Source organism: Phoxinus phoxinus, assembly GCF_949152265.1.
Source record: "Phoxinus phoxinus genome assembly, chromosome: 15".
In the NCBI taxonomy this organism is placed as follows: domain Eukaryota; kingdom Metazoa; phylum Chordata; class Actinopteri; order Cypriniformes; family Leuciscidae; genus Phoxinus; species Phoxinus phoxinus.
This window is the reverse complement of record NC_136890.1, coordinates 22,252,887-22,270,570: the sequence shown is the minus strand read 5'-3', so window position 1 is coordinate 22,270,570 and position 17,684 is coordinate 22,252,887. Positions and strand designations below refer to the sequence as shown.

General features: G+C 35.9%; 1 protein-coding gene across 3 annotated transcripts; it reads left to right on the top strand.

Moving 5' to 3' along the window:
• Window positions 1-48: 48 nt before the first annotated feature.
• mapk14a (mitogen-activated protein kinase 14a) lies at window positions 49-17,593 on the top strand. 3 transcript variants are annotated; one of them, XM_079638248.1, is made up of 12 exons: window positions 49-562; window positions 3,823-3,952; window positions 5,192-5,250; window positions 7,481-7,592; window positions 7,823-7,852; window positions 8,454-8,501; window positions 8,595-8,709; window positions 10,409-10,480; window positions 14,140-14,219; window positions 15,051-15,129; window positions 15,873-16,046; window positions 16,544-17,593. In XM_079638248.1, exons 1-12 carry the CDS (start codon window positions 444-446, stop codon window positions 16,609-16,611), a joined length of 1,086 nt encoding a protein of 361 aa, XP_079494374.1. In that variant the 5' UTR covers window positions 49-443; the 3' UTR covers window positions 16,612-17,593. The 3 variants fall into 3 exon arrangements, with proteins under 3 accessions (XP_079494374.1, XP_079494375.1, XP_079494373.1); XM_079638249.1 differs by lacking the exon at window positions 14,140-14,219 and adding an exon at window positions 12,487-12,566 and having other exon boundaries at window positions 16,544-17,589; XM_079638247.1 differs by lacking the exon at window positions 14,140-14,219 and adding an exon at window positions 12,487-12,566 and having other exon boundaries at window positions 103-562; window positions 8,454-8,709; window positions 16,544-17,575.
• Window positions 17,594-17,684: the final 91 nt, after the last annotated feature.

Genomic DNA, 17,684 nt, shown 5'->3' with positions numbered 1-17,684 from the left:
ATCGTATTCGGATATTTGCATTAAACATTGCCATGTCTCTTTTATTTTGTGTTCTACATTGTAGCATGCTAGGTCTACAACCTCCTGTATACGTGTGAATGTGTTGCAGGGGGCGCGCTTGGGAACTCGGTTTGCTTTTTTACTGCGTCTTTCATTTGTAGCAGCAGGGAGAGAGACGCTGACGGGATAGTGCTCGAAACCACCGTGACCCCGGAACCGAGCAACTTCCGAACAGTCACATTCCAAGAGCATTCGGAGCCGCTGGAATGAACTAAACAAACCGGGGCGGTTCGTTCCTGAGTATAGGCGTGCACGGTCGACTTTATCGGTTGGTTACTTTTCATTTTTGATTGTTGCAGGAAAACTCAACCACCTCGAATCACAGGCAGGCAAGCCAGGGAAAGCAGAAGTCTCAAGTCGCCTCGGGTGCTCGTTCTGCAGGCATGTCGCAGAAAGAAAGACCCACTTTCTATCGACAGGAGGTCAACAAGACGATATGGGAGGTCCCTTTGCGATATCAGAGCTTGTCTCCCGTCGGCTCTGGTGCATACGGAACTGTTTGGTAAATATTTATCTGTTCGTTTCTATGGCGGAACGATGTCCCATTCATTCTTACGGGCCCGTACAGCATTGCTCTGCGTTAGCAAACTTGCTAATAAGACCAAAGTCCGCGGTTTATTATGCTAGAGGGATTGCTAGTCATAAAAAGCGGGTTTAAAGTTCTTGTAGTGTTGCAAAGTGTTCTAACTTGGGTGATTTCGCTTTATAAATGTTTTAAGTCTCGTATGTTGGAAATGCCACCTCGCGTGCATGCACGCATTCCACTTCAGTTTCAAGTGAAGCTTTGCGGTGGACGGGCAAACGTGATGCACAATAATGTGGTAGCACTACGTTAAAATGGTTGCAAGTCGAAGAGATGAACTCGATAAACTGCAAAGTTGTTTATCTGGTAAACTGTGGTCACTGTTTATGATATAGAACCACGCTTTTCTTTATTCGCCCTATTTAGTGGTGTAGGGTGGTCTTAATGAGGACATCTGGTGGGGTCTGTCCCGAATGAGGTCACCCCATGACTGTGTCTTAACCAAGGGAGCTGCCGCTTTTGGGTACCTTGTAGGTAACTCGATAGGTTTCGAAACGCAACCGATGAGTCAGAGCTGCGTGCAATTTCACGTCTGTTGTCAATGATTCATGGCACTTAATTTTCTCGTTTGCTTGTAGTAACACCCAGGATGAGGTGAAGAACCTCATAGGGCTTGTCGTATGTTATTATCTTAATCTCGTGATTGATTCATCTAAAGATTGCTCGTTTTAAGTTTGTTGGTGGTTCTGTGCTGATGTTTCCTGACACAGCTTAATTTATGATTCAGGTGCGCTCAGTAATTTGTATTAACAAAGCATTATAAGCAAATCAATAAATCAACCACACTTTTGAGATATCATTAATTTAATTTGCACGCAAATAAGGTGTAGACTCCCGATTTATGCAATCTGAATGCTATACGTTACGGGTAGATCATTTTGACATCACATGACTAACATGTCATGCAATCGACTGAAAAACGAAAAGAAACTAAAACAAAATATGCATAAACAGCTTTGGCCTCAGTATAAACTCCAAAACGTATTTGAGATGCATAAGAGTGAGCTAAACAAAAACCTACAAGGGTGCACCTTTAAAGGGATAGTTAACCCAAAAATGAAATTTGTCATTATTTATTCACCCTCATGTTGTTCTAAACATGTATGAATTTCTTTCTTGTGCTGAAGACAAAAGTATATATTTTGAAGAATGTAGGTAACCATACAGTTTCTGGTCTCCATTGACTTCCATAGTGTTTCTGTTTGACTTTTTTCCTCTATACTATGGAAGTCAATGGGGACCAGCAGCTTCAAAATATCTTCTTTTGTGTTCAACAGAAGAAAGAGGTTTAGAACAACTTGAGGGTGAGTAAATAATGGCACCATTTTCTTTTTTGGGTGAACTATCCCTTTAAGGCTAAACTTTGCATCACTAGTGCCACCAAATGGAATTAAACAAAATTATGGTTTTCAAACACACTGCAATGAATTGATTGGGCTATTGGTAGAGACACAGTTGTGGTGCCAGAGGCCTGTTGCATGAAGCTAGTTGAACAAACCCTTATCAGAGTAGGTTTGCAGTTGACATCCATATAAATCAACCTGGTTTAGATCAAGTTCAACAATCTCACAAAGCTCGGTAACGTTCTCTGTCAACTCGGGTTTAATCGAGTTTGCGATGAACCCTGAAGCACTTGCACGTGTGCAACTAATAGCCAATCACACGGAACATGGAGAGCGTCAGTGTGATTCACCTGTTGCGAGAGAGCCGCGCAATTCACTTCTCTTCAATGCATGTGAATCAAAAAAATACCTTAATCTGTTTTAAAGCTTTATATACCAATGCATGTATTACATTTATTTTAATTTAAAAGCAAAGTTTAATATTGTCATTTGATTGATTATGTGAATTATACCTGATTGTAATTCATATAATATAAATATAATAAATAATTAGCAGCAAAAGATGAGCAATTTTGTTTCTAAAATGCTTTCATTATAAACTGGTATAATTTGGAGTGAGAGATACAGGTGGAGTGGCTTTATTACATCTTTACTCACAGCTGATTGGTTGAGTTTTGGTCTGCGATCTCTAACCCTGATAAAACCTGCTCCGGAGCAGGTTAGCCGTGAAGCGTAAGTTACCATAGCAATGAAACCCGCTAAAAACCAATCCACCTTATTGAGCCCGAAAAAACAGTTTGTTCAAATTAATCTTGAACTTACATGGGTAGAAACCGAAACCGGCTTTGTGCAACAGGCTACAGGTGCTCAAACCAAGCGCTGCAGTGTTTTAAACCGAAACACTGTTTTTAGGAAAATCAACATAAAAATAGTTTACTTGTAGTTGTCTTTGCATATTAATGTGGAATTAGATAAAAAAAAATACTTTGCAAAAAAAACAAAACAGCTAATTTCATCTTAAATTGTTGTGATCAGAAACGTTCTGGTTATGACAGAATGTTTTACTGACGAAATGTGATTTATTTAGTCATGTGTGCACATCTAAAGAGTTCTTTGTTTCTTCCTTAAACTCAAAACAAGTGTTACCTCACTCTTTAATGTTTGCAAATGATTTTCAGAAAGGTCTCTGTCTCTTAAACAGACAGGTGTTTGAAGGCCAGGCTCATTTTCTAAATTACTCCTCAGTGTAGTAGACAGGTTGTTTATGCACCCAAGTGACTGTTAGAAATTGCGATGCTAGGCAACCGTGCTATCTAGATTATGTTTCATGGGCCCTCTTATTGTGTCTGTGTAATTGAATATCTGATGAACAGATTGCACTGGGTTTGAAGTGCCAGGCTCATCTCTCAGCCTGTGCAGTGTATTCGAAAAAGCGGAGCCAAGAGATTTTCTTTGATAAGATCAATCAGGTCTCTCAGTCAAGTTGTGCATATAAAATATCCTTTGTGTCTTGAAAGGTTGTATCATTACCTTCACTGTTAGGTCTACTACATAGCACGTGGTGGTCAGTGTCTGTGATTAAACGCTAAACAGTTTTTCCCTTTTAAAGTTTTTTTTATGATTGGTTGCAATACGTTTTACCCTTTAGTTCTGTCTGTAAACATCGCTGGTTTCTTACATGAGGAAGTGAGAATCTGATCAGCTTTTGTTTCAGTCTAAAATGTATGGCAAGTTTCCAACCGTATTTAACTTTGGTCCTGTTGTAGCATGTTGGCGTTTCTGTTGTGCAACAAAGTGTGACGGCATGCTTGAATCATGTCCTTCTGTTTTTCTCAGCTCTGCATATGATGAAAAGTCAGGATTGAAGGTCGCCGTGAAGAAACTGTCAAGGCCATTTCAGTCCATCATCCATGCCAAGCGGACCTACAGGGAATTGCGCCTACTCAAGCATATGAAACATGAGAATGTGAGTTTGGATCCCTGGTATTATCAAACTGACAAGGCCAATATGCAGAGTAACGGTTGGTAATCCTAATGGTTAACGGCTTAGTTCATCCAAATATTAAAAATGTTGTCATTATTTACTCGCCCTCATTTTGTTCCAAACCAGTTTTTCCATTTTTTTTCTGCAGACATATTATATATTTGTGTCATAAGGAGTAGAGCTGCATGAATAATCGTCAAAAGATGGCAATCTCCATTCTAACACAATCTTATTTAGTCTAGACAACGATTAGTCTAGGTGTCTATTTGACGAGTAGCGAACATTCAGATCTGCCGCTGAGCCAGAGAGAGTAGGTGTCATGTATAGGTATGAAACAGCTTCACAAAGTCTTTTCAACCACACAGTATCATTATTTAAATTTTATCACAGAAGCACTGGGATAAAAGTTTATAGTTCGGATATAAACACTACTGTCTACGATTTGCGAACAAAAAAGAGTAAATCACCTTTTGAAACTAACTTGACTCAAATAAAGATAGTATCAATTACATTGTTACACCAGTAGGTGGCGACAAGTTAAAAAATGGACTTGTCATTGAATCATTCGTTCAAGAGATTCGTTCAAAAACGCTGATTCTTTCAGTAATGAAACAAGTGAAGTCATAATGAGTGAGTCTTTGAATATTTTTTTTCAAACCTTTTTTTAATTAATTCAAATTAATAAAATATTTTTAAATAGACGGCAGCAATTAACATTTTGTCAGAACCTCTAGTACGGTGGTTCTCAAAGTTTTTCAGCGCGAGTCCCCCCTTGTGTAGGGTGCATCCCTTTATTTGTGTCTTTGTTCTATTGTCGTTTGATTTCCTATATGCTTGTAATTACCGGTAGTTTCTTATTTTATCACTAACTGTTTACTTGGCTTTAGCAAGCTTGAGAGGTTAATTTTTACTTAGGCGAGTATTAGCTTTTTGTGATATTGAATATGGTGACAAGAAATGATGTAAGATTTTGGTCATATCGCCCACCCCTACTCTGGAACCATTTTTATTTTCTCAATGAAAATAAATATTTTTCTCAATCAAACGGGTATTGTTCTTATCTTAATTGAATTTGGAGTATTCTGTCTGACAGGGAATTCTAGAACTTCCTCTGTGGTAATTCTAGATTTTACTGTCAGGTTATGCAATAAAAATCTTAATGCAATACTGTACATGCAGTACTAAATGATCCTGATTTGTATTCTTTGCACTTGGTGATAGGTGATCGGCCTGCTGGATGTTTTCACACCTGCCACCTCCCTGGAGGAGTTTAATGATGTGTAAGTCAGACAATATCTTCCTCTGAGATGTTATTCACTGGTTTGATTAAAATCGTTTTTTCTTCTTCTTTAGTTTTGAATAAGACTTTACGTCATGGAAGTGTTAATTAAACTAGAGAAAATAGTCTTGTGAGCTAGCTCAGAGGATGAGGGGACCACAGGCTTATACATGCATGCATACATAATTTATTAATATTATTCATTCTTTATATATATAAATTAAATTGACAGTAAAGAATGTATTATAAGACATGTATAATGTTAAAAAATGTTTTTTTTTTAGAATCCTTTCTATTCAGAATCCTGAAAGAATCCGTAAAAAAAGTATCATGGTTTTCTCAAAAATGTTAAGTGGCACAGCTGTTTTTGTAATAATATTTCACAATATTACTGTTTTTACTGGATTTTTTTATCAAATAAATTCAGCCATGGCGAGCATAAGAGACTTCTGTCAAACAAAGCAGACGGGTGGGCAAAATGAAGTGGCTACAACATGTCAAAAATAGAGTCCACCACTGAAGATGTAAAATGGCACACTGTATCGTATCAGATGCTTCTTATACAACTGTTGGTTATAATTAGAGCGTATATAAAAAAATCTATATATATAATTCTGTGACGCGTTCTTTGTACGGTTTTATTACAATCACTCCTGTGTGTTTAGTCCTAATATCTCATACACGTTATTTATCTTGTGCCCTTTGTTAGGTGATTATAAACATGTTTTCAGACTCTCATGGTTTTATGGAGCTTCGGGTTTCCACAGAGACAGAGCTTTTTGTGCTGCCTGGCTCCAGCTTAACAGCCGTAGGTTAGTAGGGAATGCTAAGGATACAGCCAGGTTGTAAAAGCAGATGCTGCTGTGATTTAACATCAATTCTGCTGCCAAAAATAGACCTGACGCACACTGATACATGAAGGGCATCCACACTCCTTCCACTATCGAAACTAGCAGAAATGTTTGTGTGGTGATTTCACTCCAGAGCTCCAGGCTTTTCCAATAAATATTAGTTCTCAACTTAATTCTCAGTTGACAGTGTGTAAATGCATGTGTTTTTGGGGTCTGAATCAGTTTGCTTTAGCTTTTCATTGCCTGTATGTGTCAAAGTGATTTACATTTGTTTATTGTCTAATCTGTGTTTTTCCCCCCTAAATCTTTGTGGGGGTGGGATGTATTTGTTGATTTATCTCTAATACTGAATGTGTCTATTGGGTGGAGAGTGATTCTGGGATTAAGTATGGCTTATTTTAAGCTCTGCTGTGTGTTGTATCGCATTGGCTCTGTTTGACCTGTAGCTCCACCCTCTTGCTAAGAGTCAGTGCTTATGTAGACTCTGCAGTGGGTTATCGTGAGGTGTTTGTGTGATAGGTTGAAGACTGTAATAAAATCTGATATCAGTGCGCCTGAATATACCAGTCAGGTTCAGTGGTCAATACAATTCAGTTTAACATCTTTGATTTAAACATAACATCCTATTTTTTTCCAGTTCTACCTTTGTGACCTCTTGAGTATGACAGTCCTTCTTTTTTTAAATATATACTACTGTTAAAAAGTTTAGGGTTGGTAAGATTTTTTTTTTTTAAAGCCATGCTGCATTTATTCAATAAAAAATAAAGTAATAACAATAATATAGAAAACAGTTGTGCTGGTTAATAGTTTTGTGCATTTTTTTTCTTTCTTTGATAGAATAAAAAAGTAGAATACTCTATATGATGAATAGAAAGTTCAAAAGAAAAAGCATTTATTTAAATAAAAGAGGAATAAATACAAGATATTAAACTCTGCCAAGTGGTTGTTGCATTATTGACCTGTTGAAGATTCTAAATATGCCCAAAAATATTTTTATACACTATCGTAAGGAAAAAAATATTGTGAAATATTACTGTTATATGATTGTATCAGCATAACCTTAGTTTATATCTCTCTGTAGTTTCCTGTTTCTTCTCTCAACGTTCCAACAGTAAACCTTATAATATGTGCAAGCTGCTACCCCAGTATATTTACAGGACAACTGATCAGGTGGAACATCTTGATGTTGACTGTAGTTGTTCAGCTTCATGGCCAAAATTATTTTAAGTTGAGTCTTCCCTCAAAGCGAAAAAAGATTAGCGCATTTTGTCAGAAGATAACTTCCTTACACCAGGTTACTCTTTACACCAGGTTACTCTTTACACCAGGTTAAATACAGTTGGCAGGTGAATAACATTCTTCTTGTGTTCTGATTTTCAGGTACCTGGTGACTCATCTTATGGGCGCGGACTTAAATAATATTGTGAAGTGTCAGAAGCTGACCGATGATCATGTTCAGTTCCTTATTTACCAGATCCTGCGAGGGCTTAAGGTGAAACTGCACTTTTCCATCTCGTAACGAATACAAACCGGAATCTCGGCTCTTAAAGCTGATGTAAATTAAATAAAAATAACAATGAACTGAAAAGTGTTATGTCCAGCACAATGTTTAGTATGTAGACATTTATTTGATCTATTTTTTTGTGTGTAAACCTTACAGCTGGAATTTTATTATCACACATAACTTTTTTTTCCTCTATATTTTTCTTTTAATTTTACCAGTACATCCATTCGGCCGACATAATTCACAGGGTAAGTGCTCACTCGGGTATATGAGAAATGGCCTGCAGGCTATTTTCATTAATGAATTAAGTGTATGTTGCCCCATGCAGCCAATTCTCTCTGGCATAACCATGTTGTAAGCTCAGGCTTGCTTTTGTGTGAAGACAAACTAGAAATTGCTATAAATTAGTTTAGTCTTAAAGAAATAGTCTGTGTTATTTTCAGCTTGATATCTGTGTACAGCATCTTTTCCATGCTGTCGATTACCACAGAACATAATTATGACTCGTTCCTACTTTAGTAATAAAGAATGAATTTTTTTTGTTGCAATTACAAGCCTGGCAGGAAACTGTGCAGTTACATCGGTAATATGAAGTTTATTTACTTAGAAAGGTAGCCCAAATTGAAAAGATTTAATTATAATAATTCAGTATTCAATTTTATGAAGTCATATTGCTTTAATAAAAATAGGCATTTTTTGTTTGTATGAACTGAGCGACAAGTTGAACTGAAATGCTAAAAGATGTCACATCTGTCAATTTAATTCATAAATGGCTGCAAATATTAATTTAAAATAGTTGTTAAATGGTATAAGGAGACAGTGAACTAATATCCAATAATCGTTTACCAGGACTTGAAACCCAGTAATCTGGCAGTAAATGAAGACTGTGAACTTAAGGTTAGTCTGTCATACTTTTTTCATAGTTGTTATACATTTGCTTGTAATACTTTGATTGTTATTAACAGGATGTATTTTCTTTTTGTATCTCAGATCCTTGACTTTGGTCTGGCTCGACACACAGATGATGAAATGACAGGATATGTGGCCACAAGGTGGTACCGCGCCCCAGAGATCATGCTCAACTGGATGCACTACAACATGACAGGTAACACAACTACACCCAGGCTTTTTAGAACCAGATGGTGTACTCTACCGTTCATAAGTTGGAAATTATTTGTAATGTTTTTAAAAGAAGGCTCACCAAGGCTGTATTCATTTGATCAAAATACAGTAAAACTTTTAAATTGTAATAATATTTCAAAAAATGTAGCAGATTTCTGTTTTCAAATAAGTGTAATTTATACCTGTGATGACAAACATTACATTACTCCAGCCTTCAGTGTCACATGATCCTTCAGAAATCATTCTAATATGCTGATTTAGTGCTCAAGAAACATTTCTTCTTATCAATGTTGAAAACAGTAACTGCTTAAAGGTGATATATTCTGCCCATTTTCACAAGATGTAATATAAATAAAAAAATTCAGCTCAAAATACCACCCAGATAATTTATTATAGCTTGTCAAATTTGCCTCTTTTTGGGTATGGGCAAAAACGCTCAATTTTTGTGTGTCCTCGTTCAGAAGACGTGTTTTCGTAAAGGTCCTTTACACGAGCTTCGGATACTCTCCGGGCAATAACAAAACTCGTGAATTTCACTCATCCAAAATTTCAGAGATAACCAGTAGCGTAGCGCAGCCTTACGGAGAGACTCAGGCAGAGGTTGCAACGTTTAGACTGCACCTGTATGTTTCTGAATGGTTAGTGGATATGTAGTTGTTGTGGAGTTACATTGATTCATCTCATCGACTTGCATGTACCGTCATGTTTAACTTTTACACAAGTTTTACAAATTTTTTGGTCGAATAGTGTGCTTTGCAGCCAACGACAGAACAGTTTGCTTGCTTTGCTCGAAATTTTGCCATTGCGTTAGAACTGGTTACACACTGTTGTCGTTTGCGAAAACCAAATGGTGGCGCCGTGGGTGGAAACGTGCAGATTAAAGGGCGGTAATAATATAATAAGATCTCCTTCCTACATCAGAAGGGGAGCGAAATCTGATCGGCTTGTTTTTTTATATTCTTGCAGAGAAATGCTTACCAAAACAAAGTTACTGGGTTGTCACTTTTCATGTTTTCTGGGTGCACCGGGGACCCGATTATAGCATTTAAACACGGAAAAAGTCAGATTTTCATGATATGTCCGCTTTAATATTTTTGTGGAAACCGTGATACATTTTTTTCAGGATTCTCTGGTTAATAGAAAGTTCAAATGAACAGCATTTATTTGAATAATAAATCTTTTGTAGAAGAAAACGTAAATGTCTGCCACTTTTGATCAGTTTAATGCATCCTTTATTGGCAAGTGCATTGGCATTAACATCCATAAAACTTTTCCATTGCACAAAAGGTTCTTTACAGTGGAACAAGTTTCTTTAGATTTTTAAATGTTCTTCATACTAAGAAAAAAAGGTTCTTCCATAGCATCACTGCAAAAAACACCATTTTACACTTTTAAAATGTGTTGCTGAATAGTGTTAATTTCTTCAACAACCAAAAAAATTGTTCTGACCCCAAACTTTTGAACAGTAATGTAGAGACTACCTCCAGAACGACCTAACTGACCCGTGCTAACCAACCAGATCTTGATGTCTTAGGGTTTGCTGAAATGTCTTTTGAAGATTGTGGCAGTTGTTATATGCTATTTTTTCAGCCCTCTGCGACAAGATAGCTGGGTCAGGACACAAGAGAGGGAACATGTGCTTGTCGCCTCTCCTCTAATGTTGTTTCTTGATTTCTTTTCAGTGGACATTTGGTCAGTGGGCTGCATCATGGCTGAGCTGTTGACGGGCAGGACTCTGTTCCCTGGCACAGACCGTATCCTTTTCCTCTCGTTTACCCCTCATTGACCTACAGAACGCTCTCTGCAAATTGCACAACGGCTCAAAGCCAGAAACGTCCCTGATTTAGTGTTTTCTTAAAAACGTATTTTGCTCTCATACTGATTTAAATGTAAACAAATTTTGGATACTTGTTTTTTAACACCACATTACAATCTTATTTTCTCTTTCTCCCTCTCGTTCTCTATATCCCTGTCCTTGCAGTGTGTATGTGTGCTATGGCAGAAGCTGGCAGATCTGTCTGCCTCTCCTGTCTTACACTGACCTTTTGTCCCTTTCACTTAAGCTCTGTTTTCAAGCTGTGCCCCAAGACGCAACACTGATTTGAAGGATATATGATCCATCATTATGAGAATGCAATAAACTCCCTGCAGGAAATGACATGCCTCTCTCTCTCTCTCGCTCTCATTTTACTCTTTTTTTTTTTTTTTTTTTCTCTCAATGACAAATGTTGTTCAAATTTCTGCACTTTCAGCATGTTTTCCCCTCTGGCCATGCATATTTGACACTCTGTATCTTGAACGGCTGCCACTCTTAATGCTTCTGGCTCCACACCCCATGGAACAGAAATACTTGCCAAATATTTCCCCCCTCTTACAGGCAGAGCACACCTGTGCGGCTACTTCTGTCATGCTTTTGCTGGGCAAGCTGAAAATATTCAACCTGTGCTATTTTTACAAGCTTGCTCGTCTTTCCACAGATGTGACCAAAGCTTCTTTGCTTTCCTGTTCTTTAACCCTTTAACTGTCACTGTCCCGTATACGGGACACCTACGTTTACCTCACTATATTACAATTAAATCCTAAATTAATCATGACAAACTATATATTGTTGGAAAAGTCTAAGACTCCTTAATAGATATTTCAGCACTGTTTTTTGTTACAAATTATGCAGGAACAGTAATAGATGAGTTTATGACAAGAGCGCACCTCAAAAAAATCTACATCATAACAGGAGTTCTGACCTTTGTCACAAAAAAGTCGACGCACACACTTTTAGTCATTAAAATGTTGGTTTTCATGCTAAAATTTCATAAGAAAACATATAATCTAGTATTTGTCAATAAAAAAATTATAAAATTATATTATCTTCTAAAAATTATAATATATATATATTATCCTCTAAAATATGATATTATCTTTTTTATCGCCTTTTTTTATTACATTACATATTTTAGTAGTTATCATAAATTAGGTATCATTTGAAAGCTTACGATCTCAGAATTCATCCTGTGAAAACTGTTTTGAAATTGGACATTGTGTTACCATAGAAACATAACTCTAAATTATTGTATCAGGCTCCTCCCCTTTTGGGCATCATTATGTTTCATAATTTATGATCAAAATATTTTCTAATCTTGACAAAACACATATTGTCAGAAAGGTCTGAGTCTCAATGTTCCATATTTTGTGACAGAAGTGATATTTGGACAGAAATTGATACATTTATTATGGCAGAATGCATACAGTTAAATTCAATGGAATTTAATGACACCCGGAGGCTACTTTTGGTAATACGCCTAAACAAAATCTCATGGGAACTTCAATTTTTATGATATCAACTTCAAATTTGGAACACACCTTGGTTAGATTTTTGGCTTTGATTTTATAGTAATTTTATAGTAAAAACTATTTTGTAAAATATATATTTTATATAAAATAAAAATATTAAATAAATTATATTGGATTTAATGTAAATTTAAACTTCCATAACTTTTTTATACTTTAATTTTTCGAAGTGCTTTCACATCAGCAATAATCTTTAATTTTTTCCCTTTAAAACAAGACCAAACTTAGGTCTATACTCCAAAGCATTCTTGAATTACAACCATTTTAGCTTGAATAGTGCATTTTAATGTCCATTCTCAAAAAGGGGAGTGACAGCTAAAGGGTTAAGTACACATGAAACCGAAATGAGCGTTTCCTGCTTTGTGGCGTGTTCCTTGTTGAGCCACACTAGTTTTCCTTCATCTTGTTTTACTAGACATCGATCAGTTGAAGCTTATTATGCTTCTGGTTGGAGCTCCAGGACCTGAGCTGTTAATGAAAATATCCTCGGAGTCTGTGAGTTTAATATATTTAGGGAGAGTGCAAACGCCTGTGTGTGTTGATTTTCAAAGTGGAAAATCCATATTAAAGGAGAACTCCGATCAATTTTAACATTGAGCTCAATTTTTTGTAAAATTGGAGTGCTGTCAATGCAGAGAACAACGACAAAAATCGGTGTTGCCTACACCGTGTTATCCTCTTTTTAAAATTTGCACCCTATTGACTTGAATGGGGTCTAATTTTAAACCTGCTTTTATTCCTCTTATCATCCTTGATGTGTCATACAAGTGCCCAGCCATGTTGAGTGATTCCTTCAGAGTGAACACGAGTGAATCTGACTGCAGTAGATGTGAAAGAGATTAATAAAAATTGTTAAATCAGCCAGCGCACATACCTGTATTTAGTTCCTGTTTTCGGTCGAAGTCCAAAGTAGTCGATTGTCGAGTTCACGCGCGTGATCATAGGTAACTAAACCTAAAACTAAAATAAGCTCAATGTTAAAATTGACCGGAGTTCTCCTTTAAGCTGGAAGCTGTGTTTTGAAACATCTTTTTGTCTGTTCCTAGCTGGACATACACTAACGGTCAAAAGTTTGGGGTTGGTACGATTTTTAAATGTACTCTCTCTTATGCTCACCAAGGCTGCATTTGTTCAAACAAAATACAGCGATATTGTGAAGTATTATTACAATTTAAAATAAAATTTCTATTGGAATATATTAATTTTTTAAAATTTATTCCTTTGGAAAAGTTAAATTTTTAGCATCATTACTCCTTTCTTCAGTGTCACTTGAAATGGTAATACATTTTGTATTTCAGGATTCTTTGTTAAAAAGTTCTCGAAGTTAAAAAATAACATTTTAAAATTACAATAACATATTTTTGTAGTACTATTAATATCTTTACTGTCACTGAACAAATATGCTAATGTCTTGGGAAAAAAAAGACCAAAATGTTTAAACTGTAGCTGGTCTTTAACTGGTCCAAGCTGGGAGAACATCCTGGACCAGCTACAAAACTAGTTACCAGATGGTCATACTATCTTAAATTGATCACGCTAGTTTTTGGAACACGTTGGCTGGTTGACCAGCTAATGATCTGCTTGGACCAGTCTAAGCTGGATTTTCTAACAAGGAATGTGTGTTGAGTGCGGCTGTTTTTGACACTGCTAATAAAAAAGGGTATTTTTCCAGTGCTCTCCTGCTAAACATTGACTTCACTTTTAGATGAAAGACTGATCTGAGGTTCTGTTTGGGACTGAATCTTGACATCTAAACTGAAATTAACAAGCCTGATTTTTGTCTTCCAGATCTGCTAATGGCAGCTGTTTTCTGAGCAGATTCTAATACACTTATCAAGCTCTCTTGCTATCTAATGCATGACGTTTCTTCTCTGCTGTAAATGAATGGAATTTGCATGCCAGACTTTTCCTCTCTCTCTCTCTCTCTCTCTCTCTCTCTGTCTTTCTTTTTATCCTGTCCTTTTCCCTAGAGTAGTGGAGAACCACAATATAATGTCCAGATAATTTTTGATAGATATGCATTACACTAAATTTGTGGACCGTGATCTCCTTGACCTGGCCTTCAAAGATATAAACCAGCTTCAACAGATAATGCGACTTACAGGAACTCCACCTGCCTCTCTAATAAGCAGGATGCCTAGCCATGAGGTGAGCTCACTGTGGCCCTGTTTGCAGAATACCCATCATGCCCTTTAATTAGCAGGCCTAATGATGTCTCACATTTAGTAGATTTACAAAAAAGTTTATTAGCGTATAATAAAGCAATATCACACATTTGAGAGTGATGTTGTACGGCCCAGGTAATGTTAAACACAGTCATGTGTTATTTAATCACTCCGTTCTGGGTTGTCATTTTTCTTTCTTCGCACTGAAGAAGTGAAAGAAAGCCTGGTCCGAGTGTTGCTGAAGAAAATACTGTTACTTTGACTTCCGAAAAACTCTTCCACTTACAACACTACATACTATGTTCCTAAACATCAGAAACACAGACAAGCAGAGGGATACAAAAATGTCCCAATGCTGTTGGACTAAATATTCACTCGGTCAATCAAATTTTGTAATATTTATTTGAACATTTTCAGGTCAGGTATAAATGTTATTTCATATGGAGAATATAAGGAAAGGTAATAGTGAAGTAAAGCAACGGTGTACACCCAACAGAGTTCCTTCGTCTTCTTCACTTTCTCTTCGGGTGACTGCTTGCCGCTGAAGCATCACGTAGTTATTCACTGATCTATGCGAGCTGAAATCACTCTGCCATCACCAGCACAGACCTCTCTGCATTCTGAAGCTGTTTGTTTGCTGCATTATTCAAATGGCACTGCATACTAACACCACAATGTTATGATTCACAGGGTTAGCAATCTATGTGCAAAACACAAGCAGTTGTCATGGAGACCGAGTCAAGAATTACTAACATTGTTATAATCAACATGATTTTATTACCTCTGCTCACGGTTGACCTGTTTCTTTCCACAGGCTCGTACTTATATCAACTCACTTCCTCAGATGCCCAAGAGGAATTTTGCTGATGTGTTTATTGGGGCTAATCCACTAGGTAAGAGAGGCATGTTTAGACACTGAAATGATTTGTGTGTACCCTACTGTTCAAAAGTTTGGGGTCGGTAAGAAAAAAATTATCAATAAAAAAAAAGATCTTTAATCTCATCAAGGATGCATTTATTTGATCAATATAGTAAAAACAGTAATTTAACTAATTAAAAAAAAAAAAAAAAAATTATTCTTGTGATGGCAATTCTGAGCTTTAAGCGTGATTACATTACATTCAAGCGTCACATGATCCTTCAGGAATAAGTTTAATATGATGATTTGGTGCTCAAGAAACATTTCTTATGTTAAAAACAGATGCATCAAATTTATTCTTTGAATAGAAAGTTGAACAATAGAATAGCATTTATTTGAAATGGAAATCTTTTCTAAACGAAGGTGATATTATAACATTTAGCTTTTGTAAATTGCTCAAAAGTGACAGTGAAGACTTTTAAAATGCAACACAGTTTAATCCATCCTTTCTGAATAAAAGTATTAAGTTTCTTTCAAAAATAAAAAAAGAACCTCCTGACCTCAAACGTTTAAATGGTAGTGTATATGAACTTGCGGTTTATTTAGTACGTTTAGTATATATTATTTTAAAGTACATATTGTTTAGGAAATAAAAAAGACAAAAAAATTATTCCCTGTTCTTTTGTTGATCTTTGTTGATGGACAATTTGAACCAATTTATAGAAAATATGCTGCCAATATTTAATTTTGATCAATTATTGAATTCTTTGTTTTTAGCTGTGGACCTTCTGGAGAAGATGCTAGTTTTGGACACAGATAAGCGCATCACAGCAGCGGAGGCTCTGGCGCATACGTACTTTGCCCAGTACCATGACCCAGATGATGAACCTGAGGCCGAGCCTTTCGACCAGAGCTTTGAGAGCCAAGAGCTTGATATTGAAGAGTGGAAACGTAAGTCAAGTGAAGAGTTTTTGCTGTGTTTATGTGGGAAATGCTAGTTAGTACAAGTTAAAAGCGCTTAAAGCTATTTTTGCATTTTTGCTCACTTGCTACACTGAATTAGTATGGCCTAAGAAGACATTTAGGCGACCATGAACTAGCCTTATTTTAGTATTATTTATATATAGACCAGTATATTATTACACCATATTTATGTACTATTACTTTTTGAATTAGCTTTTATTTTTTAGTCTTTTTGTTTTGTTCTGTGCTTTTGTCATTCATTTTGTTATTAGTTTTCATTTTAAAATATTAACATTTTAATTTTGTTGTCGTTATTTGTTCAGTTTTAGTTTTTTCCATCCATCCATAAAATGTTTTAGTTTTAGTTCTGAAAACGTAAAGGGGCAATTCTGGTTCCATTTTGTTAAAGACATTATTTAGGATGAGCTAGATTTAATGTATGTTGCAGTCACATCCTTATTATTTTGTATTCTGTTCCTGCACAGGTCAAACATATGAGGTGGTGATCAGTTTTGAGCCTCCAGTCTTTGATGGAGATGAAATGGAATCTTGACATTTTCTTCTGGATGGAAATCAAACCGACTGTACTACTTCTACAGTAATGCTCTAATTTTGCAGTATTGTGATCAGCCAGTCAGTAGGATATTTGACTTTACTTTTGCTTTCTTAAAAAAACAAAAACAAAAAACAAAGTTGTCTACTTGGCCAAACAGAAGGAATAGATGCCATAGAAAATCAGTAAATCTCTCCAAAAGAATAGTCTGATAATAAGAATATCATACTTATTTTTAAATAGTTTGCTCTGGTCAGTTTTATGATGTTCATGTATGACATTCATGCAAGGCCAATTGTAAATGTAATATCTTCCTGAAATTTCTTAGTATTTAGTTGTGCTGTTATGTTCTTTCGATGTACAATGTATCACATTTGCAGTATATTAAGTTTTTAAAATGTTCAAAAAACATTGTTAATTTAGTTTGTGTTAATATGTATTGTTTCCCAATCAAATAATGAGCATTGTATTTAAGATTACAGTACTATCTTTATTAATCAGTTTGAAAAAGACGAGATTTGTTGGAGCCTCTTTGGGTATAGCTTGGAAGAAAATGTAAATTGTGGCATTGGGTATTAGTAATATGTTCAGACTATTTGTAAATATACCTTTCATATAAAGCTTTTGGATTCTGTAGCTGTTTTATTTCTGTTCTGATATTTTTCACATACTTATGTGTATGTTTTCTTGGGAGTGAAAGTGTGTGTGCGTGTGTGTGCGCGTGTGCACCTGATGTTGCTACTGTGAATTGTATGCGATCTGAAAATATGATTTTGTCTCCAGTAGCTGTTTTTAAAATGCTGTCAACTGAATGTTCAAATATGAAAGTAGAGTAAGATATTTATATACTGTTGAGGTGGTATTTATGAACCCGATAGACTGCAATTGTCTTTATTACCTGACATAACAAACATTGAATCAAACACACCATTGTTTACTTAAAATAAAGGCCGATATTTTTCAGAAACTTCTGCTTCCTTGTTTTGATTTGTGGTTTTATGTTGAACAATAGAGTATGAAATCATTATTGTAAACCATAAATTACTCATTTTTCAAATTAGTCATTTTTACTA

Bases quoted from the DNA above. Each gene is read 5' to 3' on its own strand.
- mapk14a (XM_079638247.1), top strand. From the start codon at position 444: ATGTCGCAGAAAGAAAGACCCACTTTCTATCGACAGGAGGTCAACAAG. The intron at 7,853-8,453 runs GTAAGTGCTCAC...ATCGTTTACCAG, and splicing joins CGGCCGACATAATTCACAGG to GACTTGAAACCCAGTAATCT. The intron at 10,481-12,486 runs GTATCCTTTTCC...TTGTTTTACTAG, and splicing joins TCTGTTCCCTGGCACAGACC to ACATCGATCAGTTGAAGCTT.